Source organism: Elgaria multicarinata, chromosome 14, assembly GCF_023053635.1.
Source record: "Elgaria multicarinata webbii isolate HBS135686 ecotype San Diego chromosome 14, rElgMul1.1.pri, whole genome shotgun sequence".
Taxonomy (NCBI): Eukaryota; Metazoa; Chordata; class Lepidosauria; order Squamata; family Anguidae; genus Elgaria; species Elgaria multicarinata.
This window is the reverse complement of record NC_086184.1, coordinates 1,045,069-1,062,154: the sequence shown is the minus strand read 5'-3', so window position 1 is coordinate 1,062,154 and position 17,086 is coordinate 1,045,069. Positions and strand designations below refer to the sequence as shown.

The 17,086-nt window shown below is 56.0% G+C and overlaps 1 protein-coding gene across 1 annotated transcript; it reads left to right on the top strand.

Moving 5' to 3' along the window:
* The first annotated feature begins 429 nt into the window (after positions 1 to 429).
* UTP4 (UTP4 small subunit processome component) lies at positions 430 to 15,589 on the top strand. Its single transcript, XM_063141455.1, has 16 exons — positions 430 to 690; positions 1,234 to 1,425; positions 3,131 to 3,215; positions 3,769 to 3,858; positions 5,685 to 5,896; positions 6,296 to 6,467; positions 6,885 to 6,976; positions 7,070 to 7,166; positions 7,370 to 7,434; positions 7,957 to 8,079; positions 8,258 to 8,417; positions 11,047 to 11,153; positions 11,557 to 11,652; positions 12,280 to 12,465; positions 13,653 to 13,763; positions 15,429 to 15,589. The coding sequence occupies exons 1-16, from the start codon at positions 454 to 456 to the stop codon at positions 15,543 to 15,545; spliced, it is 2,142 nt and encodes a 713-aa protein (XP_062997525.1). The 5' UTR covers positions 430 to 453; the 3' UTR covers positions 15,546 to 15,589.
* Positions 15,590 to 17,086: the final 1,497 nt, after the last annotated feature.

Sequence of the window (17,086 nt, the reverse complement as noted above, 5' to 3'; positions counted from 1 at the left end):
TACTGGCGGCCTCGGCCACAGCGCCGCCTCCTCCTCCTCCTCCTCCTCCTCGCAGGAAGACCCGCCGCGTCTCCCTGACACGCGGGTCCAGCCACTCACGCGGCACGGAAGAGGAGAAATCCTGCGTGGATGGGGCCCGCCTCCACCAGCCCGCCCCACCTCTGCACGCTCTCAGAGGCGCTCTCTCCTTCTCCTCCTCCACAAACCCCCACCCCCACCCCCACCCCCGCAAGCCTCGCGTGGCGCCGGCACTCTGCGCGTGCTCAGGAACCCACCGCTCCCCCCGGTCTCGCTGGAGCGGCTCTTCTCCCGCCTCAGTGGAAACCCCCCCCCGGAAGTCCCGCCCCTCCCGGCTTCCGCTTCCGGGCCGAGGGGGCGTCGCGCACGTGGGCACTGCTGGCCGGGCTCTGGACCGGTGCGACTCCCGCCTGCCCGCCCGCCCGCCCGCCCGCCATGGGCGACTTCGAGGTGCACCGCGCGCGGCTCTTCGCCTTCGTGCCCGCGGGGATCCGCTGCGTGGCCGCCACCGGCGCCTCCTCCTCCTCCTCCGCCACCGGCGCCTCCTCCTCCTCCTCCGCCACCGGCGCCTCCTCCTCCTCCTCCGCCTGGCCCCGTCCCCGCCTGGCCGTGTCCCGCCTCGACGGCGCCCTCGAGGTCTACGACCTGCGCGCCAACAGCTTCCAGGAGAAGGTGGGTCCGCAGCCCCGGCGGGCGGGCGAGCGAGCAGGGCCTGCTCCGGAGGGGCCCCGCCTGCCTGCCTGCCTGCCTGCCTGCCTCAGGGGAGGGGGCTGCTCTGGGGTCCTGAGCCAGCCCCGGGGCTCTGCTGACGCGCGTCCTTCCCATCCCTCTTCCATCTGGTGGCAGTGAGTTCCACAGGGCGAATGCTGCGTTGTGGGAAGAAGCCGCTCCGCTCGCACAGGCAACGCTGGCCCTCCCCCCCCCCGGGGGAACAGAGAGACCCTGGGCGGGGGGTCTGGGGTTGGAGCCCCGTTCCCTGCCCCAGAGGCTCCTCCGAGGAAAGTCCTGGCTCAGGGTCTCCCCTCTAAGGACTGCGCAGGCCCCTCTGGGCCCTTCGGCCTCGGGGGTGGCAAGGGGGCATGTGGAAAGGAGGGTGACCGAGATCCGCTGCGGCCAGGAGGTGCTTCCCCTCAGACCTGTTCAGGACCGCCTCGTGGCGGGGTGGGGGTGGGGGCTTCTTGCAGCTCCCCTTTTACTTTTTTGCTCTCCCTCTAGGTCATTCCAGGCCACGAGACGAGGATCCCGGAGGCTCTGTGCTGGGCGGCAGGAGACCGGCTGTTTGGCGCTGGCCTCAGTGGCGACATTGTTGAGTATGACTTGGAGAAGCTGCACGTCAAGTATTCTCTGGATGCTTTTGGGGGGCCCATCTGGAGCATGGCGGCCGATCCGACTGGGGCTCGGCTGGCGGTAAGCCCCTCTTTTATCCGGGGAAGATGGGCGGATTGAAAACAGGGTAGCGGAACCTGCATTTGTTAGCGAGAGAACCGCCTTCGTGGATGGGGAGAGCCCTCGATCACTGACTTAGATGAAAGGATGGAGGCAGGTGATGCAAAACTAAGGAGGATACCCAACGCTTCATGACACAGGAACAAAATTCAAACTGACATCAATGGACTGGCTGAAATGAACGAAATGAATTGAAGAAATTCAAACCTTTGCATTTAAGCCAACGTGTGCTCCTCACCCACCCACCCACCCCGTAGTACAGTGTATAAGCGTAGGAGAGAGAATACCTGCCTTGGCAGCAGTATATGTGAAAAGGATCTGGAGATTGTAGTTGAGGCAGCAGCTTGATGCGGCTGCAAAAAAGTAATACGATTTTAAGCTGCCTTAATAGAACCATAGTCTCCAAGTTACAGGAATTCATCGTTCCATCTTGCTCTGAATTCGTCTGACCTCATCTGGAGTACTGTGCCCGCTTCTGGATGCTGAGCTTTAAGAAGTTTATAGACAAATTGAAATGGCTAATGAAGATGGTCAGAGTTATAGAAAGAAATATATCCCAGGAAGAGAAGTTGATGGAACTGGGTATGTTTAGTTTGGAGACCTGGAGACTGAGTGGGAGGTGACAGCATTCAACCGCTGAAGGGCTGCCAAGTAGAAGAGTGCAAAGGCTTGTTAGGAACGTCAGAAGCTGCCTTGTGCCGAGTCTGGGCTCATCTAGCCTTGTATTGTCTGCACTGACCGGCAGCAATGTCTCTCCAGGGTTTCAGGCAGGCATTTTTCCGGCCCACCTGGAGATGCCGGATTGAACCTGGGGCCTTCTGCATGCAAAGCAGTAGGCTGAGGAAGGCTGAGCTAGAGGGGTGGGTGGGTGGGATCTCCCTCACTAGAGGTCTTCAAGCGGAGGCTGCACAGCCGTCTCTCGGGAATGCTGAGCTCTGGATTTCCTGCATTGGCAGTGGGTTCAGCTAGCTCAGCCTTCCTCAACCTGGGGCGCTCCAGATGTGTTGGACTACAACTCCCAGATGCAGTCCAACACATCTGGAGCGCCCCAGGTTGAGGAAGGCTGAGCTAGATAGTCTCCAAGTGTCCCCTCTCCAACTCTTATGGCTTCCGTGCATTTCATTCTCTGCTCCACTGAGTGTCTGTCTACAAACTTATCCTACTACTTGTGAGTAGTGAGATGCCATAGCTCTGTGGCAGAGTCCCTGCTTTGCATGCAGAGGGTCGCAGGATCATTTCCCACCGTCCTGCCTGAAACCCTGGAGGGAAAGTTGCTGCCAATCAGTGTTGACAGTACTGAGCTAGATGGACCGATGGTCTGAGCCACAGAGTAAATTGTGAATTAACTCACGTTTTGCCGCATTGTGTGCTGGGTGTGTTCTGCATCCTTTTTGACTATTCCGTGCCTGATCAGGGGTTGCCACGTGGCATCTGAACCTGGACACATGGGTTAACCTAACCCAGGATGAATTAATCCAGGAATTGCCACTGTTGTGTGCGAACCGGGTCAGTATAAGGCAACTTCCAGCTTACCCGCAGTTTCTCTGATGGATGCCGCTGTGTCGTTTGGCCGCCCAGAGCTTGAATCCTGGGGGGAAGCGTGTGCCGCTCAGCGCTCCCCTCCCCCAAGGCAGAGAGCCCGCTGACCCGCTCTCCCTTCATGCAGGTCGGTTGTGACGATGGATCCGTTAAACTCTTCCACATCTTACCCGAAGGAATCCAGTTTGAGAAGCAGCTGGACCGACAGAAAGGTGGGTCGCGGGAGCGTGTGCCGTGGCAGCCGCCTCTGGTCGCTGTTCCATGCCTGTGCAGAGGAGCGGAAGGCAGTGAAGGGGCATGTGGATCTCTGTGGCTTGCAACGGGCCCTTTGGGATGCGGAGAGTCTGTTCCCGCCCGCTGGGCTCCTGAGGCGGTCCTAGAAGGGGTGTGCGCGTGAGGTGTCGGTAACGTGGGGCGAAGGCAAAGCCAGTGCGCATATTCTGTGGAACCTTGTCCTGTATCTGGCAAGCATGAGTCTGGGCTAATCTTTCTGGCTTGGAAATTCCGTGTGCCGCCCTGGGAAAGCAGAGTCTTTGCTGGCTCTTCGAGCGACGTAGCCAGGATGTGCTCAGCCTTGGCTCCTGGAGTTGTGCACAGGCTGCTTCACCAGCTTCGATCCTTCATGCTCGTAAACCGAAGTCTGATTTGGAAGGGGCCTCTGAGGCGTCCCTCCCTAAAGTTGAGTGGGGCGCTGGTGAAAGGCGGGAGCAGAGTGGGCTTGGTTGGCCTCACAGCTGAGACTCTCACCCCCCTCTTACCCCACAGAGCGGATCACGTCCCTCTCCTGGCACCCGTCCGGGACCAAGATTGCCGCTGGGTCCATCGACCTCATCCGCATCTTCGATATCAAGTCAGGTGAGGTTCCTGATCCTGTCGTTAACCGTGATGGTTCTGTGCCGCCCAGTAGCTGAAGCCCTCACAAAACAGAGTTTAAAAACATGAAATGCAAGAACGTACAAAACATAAAATGAAAAGCTTAAGGTTAAAGCAGAATAAACCAAAGTAAAAGCCAGCCGCAACGCGAAGATAGAAAAACACACGAATGCAATTCTTGAAACTGAGGAACTGGGAAAATAAAAAATATCTTATTTATTTATTTATTTATTTAGAATATTTATATACCGCTCCCCATTGAAACATTTCGGAGCGGTGTACGAGATAAAATGAAAATAAAAACAGAATAAAACAGTTAAAACAAAATTTAAAAGAAGCAAAAACAGAGATTCAAGGCTGCATATTAAGGAAAGGCTTCTTGGAATAAAGATGTTTTCAGGAGGTGCCGAAAGGAGTACAAGGTTGGAGCCTGCCTGACCTCCAGAGGCAGGGAGTTCCACAGGAGAGGAGCTCCTTCACCTGGTGCCAAAAAAGACCACAATGTAGGCACCAGGTGAGCCTCTCTAGGGAAAGCATTTTAAAGCCAAGGTGCCACCACTGAAAAGGCCCTTTCCTTAATAGCCATCTGCCTCACTTCAGTTGGTGTGGGAAGCCACAGAATTACTTCTGCAGATGGTCTTAAGGCCTGGGAAAGTATACTGCCTAGGGGAGGACAGAGTTCTTGCGGAGCGAGGCCCGCTTTATCTTGCCCCCATTACCTAGGGCCAAGTGAAATTGACCAAGACTATTGGGGTGGTGTGTGTGTGTGTGAGTCCCCCAAGGTCTTTGCCTGCTGATTACAGCAAACCCGCCTCTGTTCTCAGGCAAGCCAGCTTCGCCTGGGGGGACTTTGATCCATTGTGATCTGCCAGGTCCGAGGCAGGGCCCTCTTTTCTGTTCCGTCTGTAGGCCAAGGTTAGACAGCAAGGTGGACAAGAGCAGGTGTTCTAGGTGGCTGCCTCTAGCTCTTGAACCCCTGCCTGTGGCGGAGGGGCCGTGACTGCCGGAGAGCCGCTGTCGGTCGGAGGAAACGATGCTAGAAGGGCAGAGGGTCTGACCTGCTCCGAGGCAGCTTCCTCTGCCCCATAGCACAGGGGCCCACAACCTTTCCAGCCCCGGGGGTTGCACTGAGCGGATGGTGGGATGGCAGGTGTCACAGGTGCGCATACGAGCACATGTACATGTGGAGCACTCTCTCTCACACACACACCCAGACACACCACGCACTTGCTTGCTCTGTGCGTGTCTTGTCTGCGTTCTAATGTTTAAAAAACAGGGTTGCACAGCCTGCGCTGCGTTCCTGCGGAGGTGGTCTGTCAGGAGCCAGGGTCTCCCTGTGCCCCCACTCACTTCTCCGGCCACTCTCTCACTCACAGATGCACACACCTACCCTGCCATAGCCTTACGCTTTCCCTTCCCTCCACTGCCAAAAAAGGAAAGAAAAACACTCTAGGAACAGGCTCCGGGTTTCCTGCTGGGGGGGGGTCACCGGGAGGGGGGCTGCTGGGGAGGCCTTCCCACTCGGCCTGACGTCACTTGGCCAGGGGCTGAGCATGCTGGCCTCTCTCTCTGAGCATGCTGGCCTCAGCTGGACATCAGGAAAAACTTCCTGACTGTTAGAGCAGTACGGCAATGGAACCAGTTGCCTGGTGAGGTTGTGGGCTCTCCCACATTAGAGGCCTTCAAGAGGCAGCTGGACTACCGTCTGCCAGGGATGCTTTAGGGTGGATTCCTGCATTGAGCAGGGGGTTGGACTCGATGGCCTTGTAGGCCCCTTCCAACTCTGCTGTTCTATGATTCTCTCGCAGGCCATGCTGCCCAGCGGATCCGAGTGGAGCGGCGCCTGCAGGGACCCCGCAGCCAGAAGTGTGTGGTGTGGGGCGTGGCCTTCCTTTCCGACGGCACCGTGGTCAGCGCAGATTCCGCCGGGAAGGTGCAGTTCTGGGACTCTGAGATGGGGACGCTGCTGTCGAAGCACCCGGTCAGCAAGGCCGCCGCACTTTGCGTGGCTGTGTCTGAGGTGGGTGATGGGGACGCTCGGGGCTGGCGTCAGTGCGAAGGAAAGCCTCGCACCTGAGCCGCCCAAACAGGGTGGAAAGCAGGGATCTCGGGTACGGCACAGCAGGAGAGCGCAGGAACGGAATAGCCGGCAGCAGGGTCTACCAAAGGTCATGGTCGGAATATACAAAAGGTATAAAACTGCTCTCTGTCTTGCAGTTGGCTCCAAGGCGGAGGGAGCTCTGACCCCGCATGGCAGGTCCTCGGTCCGCGTCGTGTGTCTTTGGCCTGTGGCTGCTTACGTATTATTTTTCTCTGTAACTCTCGGGGGTGGTACAAAGAAGGCCCTGCAGCTTTGGCCCACAGCATTGCTCACGTCGTGGTCGTTGCTAACCTTTGGTTTGCCTGGTTCTCCTCGCAGGCGGAAGACAGCCTCGTGGTCGGCACGTCAGAGGGGACGGTGTACCAGTTCCAGTTTCTGCCGGCGAAGCTGGGCAGCGCCGAGCACCAGTGGATGCGGACGAGGCCGTTCCAGCACCACACCCATGACGTGCGGGCAGTGGCGCACACGCCGACGGCGTTCGTCTCCGGAGGTATCGTACCGGGCCGAGGGGGGCGCATAGCTCAGTGGCTTTGCATGCGGAAGGTCCCAGGTTCAGTCCTGGGCATCTTCATAGCAAGCACCAGGCGGGGAAAGGCCTCCCCTTGCTGGGGAACGTGGGCGGGAGGGTGCTGTTGCACCGTGTCCTGCTTTGTGTGTCCCTGATTGACAGCTGGTCATCCACTGTGTGAACAGAGCGCTGGGCTAGGTGGGCCCTCGGTCTGATCCCGCATCAGGGCTCTTCTGATGTTCTTTGCCTGAGTGCCCAGAGAAGCGCTGCCAGTCAGAGCCAACGTTACTGGTCTAGATGGGCAGACGGCCTGGCTTGTTGCAAGTTGGCTCCCTGTGCACTGACGGCCTGCAGAGGGCGCTGTAGGCTTGACCATCCCGTTGCCTCTTCCTCCGCCAGGGCTGGATGGGCTCCTCGTGATCCGGCCGCTGATGGAGAAGGTGGAATCCAAGAGCTACGAAGCCGCCCTCCGGAAAGTCACCTTCCCTCACGTGAGTAACGAGGCCGGCCGGAGCCCTCCTCTGCGGCCGTCCCATGAGAAAGGCGCCCGCGGCTGCTTGACGCTGCTTCTTTCCCTCTTGCAGAGGCGCCTCGTCTCCTGTGCCAGGGAAGCCCGCCTCCTCCTGTTCCAGCACCCGCGGCAGCTGGAGCTTTGGCGTCTCGGAGCCACCAACGCCACAGGTGAGAATGAGCACGGTCGGGTCTGGGGAGGGGGGCGCGCCCAGGAGAGAGGCGCCCGTCCCGGCAACGGCCTGCCATGGCCAGGCCAGGTGCAGCAAGTTGCTTTGGCCCGTGGAAAGGCTTGGCTCTTTCCTCCCGTAAAGGCCGTTCCGCTCTGCTTCGCTGGGCTGCCTGCGCACAACCGCTCTCGTTCCTTGTTGCAGGAGGGGCCGGCGAAGTCCTGCCTGTGTCCTGCCCGCCGAAGCACCTGCTCCAGCTCAAGGCAAAGGTGAGTGAGCCCTGATTTCTCACCCTTAGGCAGGTTGGAGGCGCTGAGGATGACGGTTGAGGACGGGGCTCCGTGCTGGAGGCCCCAGGCCCAGCCCCTGCCAGCAGCATCTCCAGGTAGGGGTAGGAAAGAACCCTGCCTGAAACCAGGAGAGCTGCTGCCAGTCAGTGTCAACAGTACTGGGCTACATGGACCCAGGGTCTGACGCAGGATAAGGCAGCTTCCGATGGCTCACCTGCCCCATCCCTAGCAGTTGCCCCGGGCAACAGCCACTCCAAAACCAATCCAGTCTGTTCTGCTAAAATGTAAACAGGTTGATGTAGCACCAGGCTAAAATTCTTCTACATCTCCTGAATTGTGGAAGCCAACTGAAATCACGGAGGTCTTTCAACCTGTTGTCTTTGGGGAGTCTCCAGAGATAGTTCCACAGGTGTTTTTGTGGGGGGGGGGAAGGGGACTGTGCACACATCTCTACTCCGCTCACCTGTATCACCGCCTCACTTCACCTGGCTTGCTTTCCAGGGTCCCGAGCACATCAGCAGCAGCTGTGTCTCCCCCTGTGGCAGCTGGATTGCCTATGCCACGGCCTCCAGGTTCTTCCTGCACCGGGTCCAGCTGGACGGAGACCACATCGCCATCAAGAGGGTGTGTGGGAATGGAATGGGGTGGGGTGGGGAGCCTGGGCCGGGGGCTGTTCAGTCGATGCCAGAAGAGCCGAAACCCTTCTCTGGTCTCCAGCTGAGCCTCCTCGTGAGAAGAGGGTGCAGTGAGGCCTCTGGGCAAAGCGTGGCCGTGCTGTGACCCTCCCTTGTCTTCCCCCCAGGTTCCCAAGGGTCCCAGGCTGAGTGGCTCTGCCCACCACCTCCTTTTCTCCACAAACTCCACCCGGCTCTTTGTGGCGTCGGACCGAGGCTCCGTGCACGTCCTCAAGCTCTTGCAACCAGGGGCCTGCAAATACCTGCACACCCTCCGCCCCAACTCAGGTAACAATATATATTTTAAAAAAGCAATTGCAAATACCGCCCCCCAACCCCCGGCAAAACAATCAGATAATTAATCAAAGGTAATCAGAAAGGTGTGAATTGGGATCTGAAATGTAATGATGCAGGCACCTGGTGAACGCTTCAACCCCGGCTGCTGCCACAGGAGGAACGTGACAGGAGCAGGTGGGTCTTCAGGCTCCCTGGCCCCAAGCCGTTTAGGCCTTTAATCCTCTGTCAGTAGGAAAATCAGTTCGTTTTAGGGGTCAAATGTACCCCATGAAAGCCATGCAAATCAAGCATGACGCCATTTGCAAGTTAAAAAAGAATAATCATGGGTTAACGTAGTTATAGATAAGCCATCAGGGCCAACGATACCACATAAACTACATGAACCTACAACAGCTGCATGTTGGGTGCAACCTGACTCCACTTTGTAAAAGCATAATACAAAATTATTCATTTATTGCATTTATATCCCGCCTTTTTTCCTCCAAGGAACCCAAGGCGGCGCACATAACCCTCCTCCTCTTCATTTCTATCTTCACAACAACAACAACCCTGTGAGGTAGGCTGGGCTGAGAGGCTGTGACTGGCCCAAAGTCACCCAGTGAGCTTCCATGGCCGAGTGGAGACTAGAACCCGGATCTCCCGACTCCCAGTCCAACGCTCTAGCTGCTACACCACACTGGCCACTACAATATTGTGCCATGAATTGTCATATACCGTAATTTCTAGCACTTACGGAACTCTAGAGGCACAGAGCTTACAGCGCAAAGCAGATGCTCCTTGAGCAACCGACGTGCCGTCAGCACACTTCAGAACTGCACAAGGAGGTCAAGGCACAGCGGTTACGCAAAGGACGTGGCTGCTGCGCTATTCTGTGCTTGCGACAGCCACTGAGATGACACCAGTGGCCGGTGTTTGCAGTGGCTGGTCCTACCAGTCCTCTCGTGGTCCCAGCCAAACTGACTCTGTTTCTACACTCAGCCTGGGGTTTCATCAACCTCCAGGCAGTCTGCTAGGAAGAGACGCCTTTTCGGATGTTCTCTCCAGAGTTTAGGCGTTCAAGCAGACAGAGCCAACTGAGTTTGAAGAAAGCGTCTTTGGCTGCTGTTTGATCATGTGCCTGGAAGTGGATATGGAGACGTTGCTGTCATTTAACCGAGGCTTTTGGGGTGTTTATTTTATTTATTTATTTATTTATTACATTTATACACCGCCCCATAGCCAAAGCTCTCTGGCCGGTTTACAAAGATTAAAAAGACTGAACGTTAAAAATCAATATACAAAATTTAAAAGCAAAAACATAAAAACAGCTAGCATTTAAAATAATTTCTAAACACTCAGCCAGGCCAATGCTCGTTTTGGAGTCAGTTAAAACTCAACGTATGCTGTTAAATGCCTGAGAGAAAAGGAAAGTCTTAACCTGGCGCCAAAAAGATAACAGTGTTGGTGCCAGGTGGGCCTCGTCAGGGGAATCGTTCCGGAATTGGGGGGCCACCACAGAAAAGGCCCCCGTCCTCCGACCTTTGCCTTACCAGAATAATTCTTGTGTGCCCTGTGGAAGGTTTCCGCCAAAATGCATTGGGCAATTTATTTTATTTATTTATTTATTACATTTCTATACCGCCCAATAGCCGGAGCTCTCTGGGCGGTTCACAAAAATTAAAAACGTTCAAAGTTTAAAACAACAGTATAAAACCATAATATAAAATGCAATATAAAAGCTCAACCAGATAAAAACAGCAGCAATGCAAAATTACAAATTTAAAACACCAAGTTAAAATTTATTTATAGACTGTTAAAATGCTGGGAGAATAAAAAGGTCTTCACCTGGCGTCTAAAAGCATATAATGGAGGTGCCAAGCGAACCTCCTTAGGGAGCTCATTCCACAGCCGGGGTGCCACAGCAGAGAAGGCCCTGCTCTTCCAGGCAGCCACCTGCCTCACTTCCTTTGGCAGGGGCTCACGGAGAAGGGTCCCTGTGGATGACCTTAGGGTCCGGGCAGGTGCATATGGTACAATTTACTCTTTCATTAAAGTTCCCTTTTATTTTTCAGCATCCTTTTGAGGATTCCCTCTTTTATTTTTTACTCTCTTGTATTTGCTGCCTGCCCTCTTTCGTTGCCCCGGAAGGATCACCGCGCTGTTGCTTTCTCTACTGAGCATTTATTTATTTTACTTATTATAGTTGTATTCTGCCCATTAGCTGAAGCTTTCTGGGCGGTTTACAGGACAAAGTTTAAAACCATCGACTTATCCTTCGGAAGTGGAAAGCAAATGAAAATGCACCCTATACGTGTTTCAAGCAATCAAATCCTGCCGGGAGCCCCCTGGCCATGAGCTTTAAGGACACATTTAAAAGAAACGCAGGCACGAGCTGATCACAGGGATTGCTGACCGCATGGCGGCATTTCCCAGCGAAAAACGGACATAAGTGTTCACCCTCTGTGCTGCAAGCTGGAATTTGGGTTGTCCAGCTGGCCGTGTTTGGTGAGAGGGCCCTTTGGAGGGTCGCTCCAGTGCCGCCCCCTGTCTTCTTCATCACCCCAGAGCATCCTCGGGGCTTGCTTGATGCACGCTGGCCCTCCTCCCTCTGGTGGCTTCACTCGTCTGTTTCTTCCTGCAGAGACGGCGGAGGCCGCGTACCTGCTGGCTGCGAGCGCCGACGGGAAGTGGTTGGCTGCAGCGAGTGGGGATCAGGCAGTCCATATCTACAACTTGGAAGCCGCCAAGGTGAGCCGAGCGGCGCCCCTACTGGCGGGAGGCTGAGCCTGCTCAGCGGTCCCGTTGGGCTTGGTCCTCAACCGTTGGAGACGTGTCCGTTGCCTCGGCTGCATCCATCCAGGCCTTGAGGGCCGCTGGGAGGGTTGCAGGTCCCTATTGGGCAAGAGAGCTGGCCGTCGCGCTCCTGTCCTGCCTGTGGGCTTCCCGTCGGGGCATCGGAACAGAACGCGGGGCCAGCGGGGCCTGGTTCTGACGAACGCTGGACTAGAGAGGCTGGTTCCGACCCAGCCTCGGGGCTGCTCTTCTGTCCTCGAGGGGGCACCCGCAGCTGGCAGTGGGGAGCTGACCTGGGTCACGGTGAATCCCTCACCCCGTCTGCCCCCCCCCCCTTCTCTCTCTCATCCTGGTCCAGCTCCATTGCACTGTGCCTGCTTATGACTGCCCGGTGACTGCCCTGGCCATTCATCCAGAGACCAATAACCTCATCATCGCCCATTCGGACCAGCAGGTAAGATGCTCACCCCCGGCTCCTTCTAAGCCTCTTGAGTCACGCCCCTTTGAGAGAGGGAGAGAGGAGGGCTTTGCTCCCTCTGCCTGTGCAGAGTTTTGTTCCTGCCCTTGCAGTTCCAGTTTCCTCACCTGGGGAATCCTGTCAGAGATGAGACTCCTCCTCCCCGATACAAGGAGTGAGCTGCTATTGTCAGGACGGCCCAAGCCTGTCAGTCTCCCTTCCCCACCCTGATGCCCAGTGGCCATGTTGGCAGGGAATGATGGGAGTTGTAGTCCAACACAGCTGAAGGGCAGCAGGGAGACTGACGTAAGTCCTGAATCCGAGGCGGCAGATGTGGAATGTCTTGTTCCCTGTGGAATTAATTTCAGCTTTGTAATTAAACATCAGACTTTCTGATCGGAAGATCAGCTGCAGCTAAAGGTGTGTGAATTCCATGCAAGCACAGAACTCAGCATTATGGGTGGGGGGAATCCCGTTCATGTTTCTTCATGCTTCTAGTCCATAATGTTGAGACAGTTAGTCTCTAGGAAGTGAACTGCAGTGGGGGACGGGTGGGGCTGAGCCCTTCCCAAATGGAGCCTCTTCAGCCCCACCCCCCTTCCCTCTTGGCTGCCTCCTTCCCAGGTCTTTGAGTTCAGCATCGCAGACAAAGAATACACCCCCTGGAGCCGGAAGTTGCAGCAGTTTGGGATGCACAAGGATTGGATGGACCGGGACACGCCCATCACCCACATCACCTTCAACCCCAAGAAGGCCTCCCACATCCTGGTCCATGACACTCACATGTTCTGCATCATCGATAAGTCCCTGGTGAGTTGACTGGGTAGAGGAAGGCTGTGCCGGACTGTGGCCACCTGCCCCACCGGGTGCAAAACACCTGCTTTGTTCTGAGCCACAGGTGGTCTTCCTCCCCCCCCCCCCCCCCGCAAATTCATAGGCCTAATCTGCAGTGGCTAGGAAAGACCAAAGCAGGGCGCCCGCTTTGCACGCAGGAAAGGCCCATTAAAAAAGGATTCGGTGGCTGGAGGACAGGCACCGCCCTCTTCTGAGACCCTGGAAAGCTGCTGCCAGTCAGAGGAGACCCAAGGTGTTGAGCTGCAGGCGTGAGAGCCAATCCAGCCCCCCCCCCCCCCGGTTTTCCAGATTGGCCACGCCCCCTCCTTAGGCTCCTCCCCCTCCCTGTCAGTCATTTGGTGGTTTCTCGGCTCCCGCCTCCCTTCTGAAAGGTTGAAATGCTGCTCTTAAGGCTTTAAGCTACAATATCGGTATTTTTGGCCTGACCACGAGTGGAATTTGCTGCCCCCTCCCCCCCAAACCCCGGCAACTTCTCTGAAAATAAATTCTGCCCTTGGGCTGAAAGAACTTCGTCACCCCTGGCAGCGGACTCCTGCACTCGATGGACCCAGGTTTGCGGAATAAGGGGCATTTTCATAGATGCTCCATTCAACGGTATGTATTTGTTTATTTATTGCTGCTAAACGTAGTGAAATCTTTCGGTGGCTCACAATATTTAAATACAATATTAAAACGCCTCCTTAAGACGCAGCATTAAAAGCCAGCATTAAGAACACTCCCAACGACAGTAAAATACCAAGGAGCAGTAAAATGGAAGGGCACAATGAATTTGCTTATATCCCAGGGAAAGCTTGGCGGCTCAGTTGTGTTTTGGGGAGGCGTTTAGCCCCCAAGCTTTCCCTGGGCTATAAGCAAATTCATTGCGCCCTTCCATATATATGTGAGCTCTGGGCTGGAGAGGGTTTGTCCGCCCTTGACCGGGCGCATCTCCTCCTGGCACAGAACATACCGCTCTTCCAAGGCAAGGGAGCTATGACAGCAGAGCGCCTGACGCTTCGCCCTCCACACCTTTGCCCGATGGGCTGTTCTCTGACACCTCCCCGAGGGAACGAGCGCTCGCTGTGTGCCTGACAGCCGTGGCTCGGAGGTGCTGGTTGATAGCCGCGTAGTCAAGTTCTCGCCCGTCTTTCTTTCTTCTGCAGCCGCTGCCGGAGGATGCCGCCATGCTGCACAACCAGATCTCGCTGGCGCACCTCTCCAAGGCCGCCCGGCGCAGCTACAGCCACGCCTTTAAGATCTGCAAGAAGTACCAGGTGTGTGGTTGCGCACATGCGCCTCTCTCCGGGCCAGGGAGAGGCGGAAGGAAAGGACTTCTTCGCATCGTGAGCTTAGGACCGGGGGCGGGGGGGTGGCGCGTTGGACCCTTTCAGCCCCAGCCTCCATTTCGGAGCAGTTCTTAGGGGCCTGTGTGCTGGTGGGGGGCGGGGCCAAAGGCAAGGGGGCGGAGTCAGAACATCAGCACACTTCCCCTTACAGCTCTGACTGCTGGCAGCTAAGCCTCAGGAGAAGCGTTTCAAGTGTTTAGAATGGGGGCCGGGAGGGGGAGGAGGAAGCTGCACAGAAGCTTGTTCTGTGCATTAGATCATCAAATGCTAATGATCACCGGGGTGGGGCGGTCAGGGGAAGAGGCTGTGGCCATTTGGGGAACCCTGGAGTGCCACAGTGGGACCCTGGGCCCGAGATTCCTCACCTCTGGCTTACGGAATTAATTGCCATGTGGCCCTGGGATACGCCTTGGCTTTAAAAGAGGATTAGGCAAATCCCATGGAGAGAAGTCAGAGTGAGGGGAGGTGGTGCTGATGAATCATAGAATAGCAGAGTTGGAAGGGGCCTACAAGGCCATGGAGTCCAACCCCCTGCTCAATGCAGGGATCCACCCTAAAGCATCCCTGACAGAGGGTTGTCCAGCTGCCTCTTGAAGGCCTCTAGTGTGGGAGAGCCCACAACCTCCCTAGGTAACCGATTCCATTGTCGTACTGCTCTAACAGTCAGGAAGCCCCAGTACAGGGGGGCTGGGCTGAAGACCCCAACCCTCTTGGTCTAGGAGGAAGCAGGATGTGTGCTGCTACCTGCCTGGGCCAGAGCAAAGCGCAGCTGTGCCAAGTAGGAAGTCCTGGCTGTGGGGGCGCTTCCTCCCTCGCCAGTAGACCCAGATGTGCCGCCAGGGGCCCAGAGGAGAACAGAGCAGCTGTCTACCTGCTGGCATCTACCAAAGCGTGGACTGGCCCAGGGCAAGGGGGGGATCAGCCCCGGAGCTCTCTCTGGCAACACAGGAGAGGGTGGGAAAGGAGGACAGCCCTGGATTGCCACAGCTGTCTCCCTTCCTGCCTCTTAAGGGCTGAGCAAGGGGGGCAAGTGTGGTGCCCCCCCTTCGCTCACACCGCCACCAACCACCAGGTGGAAAGGCTTGTCCGTGGCTGTTGGCTGTGACAGGGAAATGGAGCCCTCCCTGCAGCCGAACCCGAGGCGCTGGGTCACGGCGTTGGCTTCTGAGAGGCTGTGGGAAAGGGGCGGGGCGGGGCGGGGCTCGGGCCTCTAGGGCAGCTGCCCTTTGGAACCTTGCAGGGTAACTGCCCCTGTGCTGGGAGAGGGGGGCAAGATGACACCCCTCATTTCAGCCCAAGGGGCCTCAACCGCCGAGCCCTGTCTGTTAGAACTTTGCTTCTTCTTGTTATTAATTGATTGATTGATTGATTGATTGATTGATTTCATTTCTGTTTCTATACCACCCAATAGCCAAAGCTCTCTGGGCAGTTTACAACAGTTCGTAAAGTAATAAAAAACAATAGAAACATACAGCATAAAAAATGTACATAATACAAAATTTAAAAGGATTTAGACAGCTAAGAACAGTTTCTGTTATTATTAATTATTTCATGCTGATTTACTTGTTCTCCTCCCCCCATGCCCCTGGGCAGCCTTTGCTGTTTGTGGACCTGCTGGATGAGAATGCCTTGGTAGTGGTAGAGCGGCCCGTGGCGGACATCAAGGCCCAGCTGCCCCCTCCCATCTATCAGAAGAAATTCGGCACTTAAAAGACACCTCTCCCGGCTGCACCGTGTCAACAGCGACTTGCAGAGCGGCAAGAGTGCGAAATGGTCCAAAGAAGACCCCGCCCTTCGAAATGAGTGGGGGGAGAGAACCAGGCATCCTTGGGAACGGGGCCCAGCTCCCACGGCCACCGCGCTCCCTGCCGTCTGCCTCCTCCTTCCTCCTCCGCCCCTCGAGCTCGCTCCCTTCCTCTGGCGTTATCAGGCTGTGGACGTTGGTTTTGACCTTGGAATCTTGGCTGGAATGAATGCTCCGCGTTGCCAGTGATTAACCACCACGATGCCAGCAGCCAAAGCCTTAGCTGAATGGGCAGCAGCCGACAGGATGAGGCCAGCTTCATTGGAGGCAGAGAGCACAGAGAAGACAGCCGGTGCCTTTGTATGAATCTGCTCCTTGAATAATAAATACTTCGGATGGTGCTTTTGAGCCTTCAAAGTGCTCCGTGTGCATGATCTCAAAATCCTCACAGCAGCCCTGTAAGGCGGGTCGGTGCAGTTGCAAACAGAAAGGGACTGACTGGCTTGCCTAAGGCCTGACCTAGCACCATCCTGGCCAAAGTGGGATTTGAACCGGGTGCTTCCTGAAGTGTGTAGCTCAGCCTCGTGGCCCCGGCACATGTTGAGCAAGTATCGCAGGAGTCCCTTTGCAGGCCTCTGCCCAGGCTGGTTCTACGCTGAGGTCATCTTGGCACCTCCGAGAAGCCCAGCTGGCTCTGCTCCGTGCCCGTTCCCAGCGGGCCCTTCAGGGGCTGCCCAACCGGGCAAACTGGTTTCAGCCCGATCAAGCAGGAACAATAAGTCCAGCAGCGAGGAGGAGGAAGGACGGCTCTCCGACCTTCTCTGCGTCCTTTGGAAGGGTGGTGGTGGAGGCATGGTGGGTGCTGGGCTTCCAGGATGGGCCCTGCTGGCTGGGGCGGTGGGGGTCTCTGGAGGACCCCTGGTTGGGGAAGCCGGCTGGAGCGGGCGAGGCGCCAGCTGCTGCAGGACTACAAGAAAGAAAGAAACAGTTTTTTGTTTTAGGGAGCAGGGAGAGGCAAGAAGAGCGAGGGGCGGCTTGAAGGGGCTCCTGCTGTGTCCATCGCTGTAATTGAAATGATCAAAATAAATCTTGACGGGAGACCAGGCGGAATCTCAGGCCTCCTCCTCTCTTCCAGCTGTGAGCTCCCCCCTCCCTCCCTCCCTCCCTCCCACCCCCTCCTGGGTTGCGCTGAGTTCTCTTCTCCCCTTTGCAGTCACAGTGTTCTAGTTTTATGCATAGTTTTAACTTCAGGGCCAGGTTTTTTTGTGGCCATTTTGAATAAAGCAAAACTCCCTCATACTCTGAATCGTCGGCTCTTCCTCAATGCAACAGCGCTGCACTTTTAAAATTAAATGCTTTGTTTATTTAGTAGATTTCTAATCCTCCCCAAAACTAAGCTTTTGGGGGCTGGATTACAACCAGTTAAAAAAAATTAAAATGCCATTTTAAAATACTACTTAAAATACAAAGTACAATAGAAATGTTTAAAAGAATAAAATGCAATATC